Source organism: Otolemur garnettii, unplaced genomic scaffold (assembly GCF_000181295.1).
Source record: "Otolemur garnettii isolate 467f Iridium unplaced genomic scaffold, OtoGar3 scaffold00010, whole genome shotgun sequence".
Taxonomy (NCBI): domain Eukaryota; kingdom Metazoa; phylum Chordata; class Mammalia; order Primates; family Galagidae; genus Otolemur; species Otolemur garnettii.
Genome location: NW_003852405.1, coordinates 28,694,329 through 28,696,180, shown reverse-complemented (window position 1 = coordinate 28,696,180; position 1,852 = coordinate 28,694,329). Strand labels below are relative to the sequence as shown.

At 41.5% G+C, this 1,852-nt stretch overlaps 1 protein-coding gene across 4 annotated transcripts in view; it reads right to left on the bottom strand.

Annotated features, from left to right (window-relative positions):
- Positions 1 to 1,852, bottom strand: part of FUBP1 (far upstream element binding protein 1) — a 40,999-nt gene that overhangs the window by 19,890 nt on the left and 19,257 nt on the right. For all 4 annotated transcript variants that reach the window (XM_003784211.3, XM_023509939.1, XM_012801715.2 and 1 more), the window contains exon 14: positions 1,058 to 1,218. In XM_003784211.3, the coding sequence (XP_003784259.1) occupies positions 1,058 to 1,218 (161 nt within the window). The remainder of the gene's footprint in view (positions 1 to 1,057; positions 1,219 to 1,852) is intronic.

Genomic DNA, 1,852 nt, shown 5'->3' with positions numbered 1-1,852 from the left:
CCCCCCCCCCATTTATAGCATTGCAAACTTTACCAAAAAGAACTTTTATCCTAAGAGTTGGATGAGGTAGATAATCCCAATACTTTGGGAGGCCAAGGTGAGAGGACTGCTTGAGGACAGAATTCTAGGACTAGCCTAGGCAACAGAGGGAGACCTTGTCTCTACAAAAATTTAGCCAAGTGTGATGGAATGTGTCTACAGTCCTAGCTACTTGACAGGCTGAAGCAAGAGCATCCCTTGAGCCCAGGAGTTTGAAGTTGCAGCAGCGAGCTTTGAATGGGCCACTGTACTCCAGTGTAGAGTAATGGGGTAAGACTCTTGTCATGCAGGAAAAAAGCAAATAAAAAAAATCACAATCCCCAAGAAATGCTAATTATTAAGATGTTCCTTCACATCTATGTTAATTAATATGTCACAGTAAAAAAAATCCCAATGTCATCTGCCTTATTTACAAAAAAGCCATCAAGCCTATTCATACTCTGTTCTACCAAAAGCAAACTTTTCTAGAGGGGAAATTTCCGAATTTGGCTGTCCATCAGAATCGCCTAAAACATCTTCATAAAATTAGATGCTGGGCCATATTTCAAAGCATTCTGAATCAGTATTGCCTATTTATGTATCAAAGAATGGGTACTTTAAAACCCCAAAATGACTATGAGCCAGTCCGAAAGTGGAGATTTATAAATTTCTACTGCTGAATGGGGATGCATATGATTCATCTTTTCCCTTCACCCTACTGCATTCAGCCCTTAAGAAATAGTTCCCATAACTATCTCCTTCAACTACGTTTCACGACCTTCTAATACCAACATCATGCCTGTAGGCAATGCTACCCTCTTATCTAGTCATATCTAATCTAAGGTAGTTCTCAAAATCTGTAACACCCTGTTTCATTAGGTTATTTTCATTGCTGAAAATCTTCTTCCTGTCACATATATCTATTATATCACAAAATCTGCAACTTTAGACTAGAGAGATTATGTATTTTCCTGTGGTGTATCTCAATTAATGTGTTACTTAACCAATAGGTCTACACTATTGTTTAAAGTATACTCACACCAATCTTTTCTTCTATGAGTTGCCGGGCATAGTCTATTTGCTGCGGAGTGCCACGAATTGTAAACAACTTCATATTAGGATCTGCATTAGGTGGAGGATTTCTCTGAAGTTCTATTCTTGCACCAGATTGTTGGCTTATGCTTTTTATGGTTTCACCTCCTAAAACCAAGACAGTAATTTCTCTAAAGGTTTTAAGAATGTAAAAGGAGCTATTCAGAAGAAAATGGTCACAACTAAAAGGGCCGCAGACTGGGTGCAATGACTCATGTCTAATCCCAGCTCTTTGGGAAAAAAAGGTAGAAGGAATGCCTGAGTCCAGGAGTTTGAGATTAGCCTGGGCAATATAGCAAGACCCTATATCAACAAAAAAGACAAAAAAATTAGCCAGGAATAGTATTATCTATAGTCATAGCTACTAGGGAGGCTGAGATTGGAGGACCAATTGGGCTCAGAAGTTCAAAGCTGCAGTGAGCTATGATGATGTCACTATATCCCTCCCTGGTCATGAAGAAGCAAAAGCCTCTGATAAAAATAATACAGGCTCGGTGACTATAGCTCAGTGGCTAGGGTGCCAGCCACATACACCAAAGCTGGCGGGTTCCAACCCGGCCCAGACCAGGCCTGCCAAACAACAATGACAACTACGACAAGAACAATAACAAGGCTCGGCGCCTGTGGCTCAAGCGGCTAAGGCACCAGCCACATATACCTAAGGTGGTGGGTTCGAATCCCCAGCCCAGGCCCGCCAAACAACAATGATGGCTGCAACCAAAAAATGGCCGGGCGTTGTGGC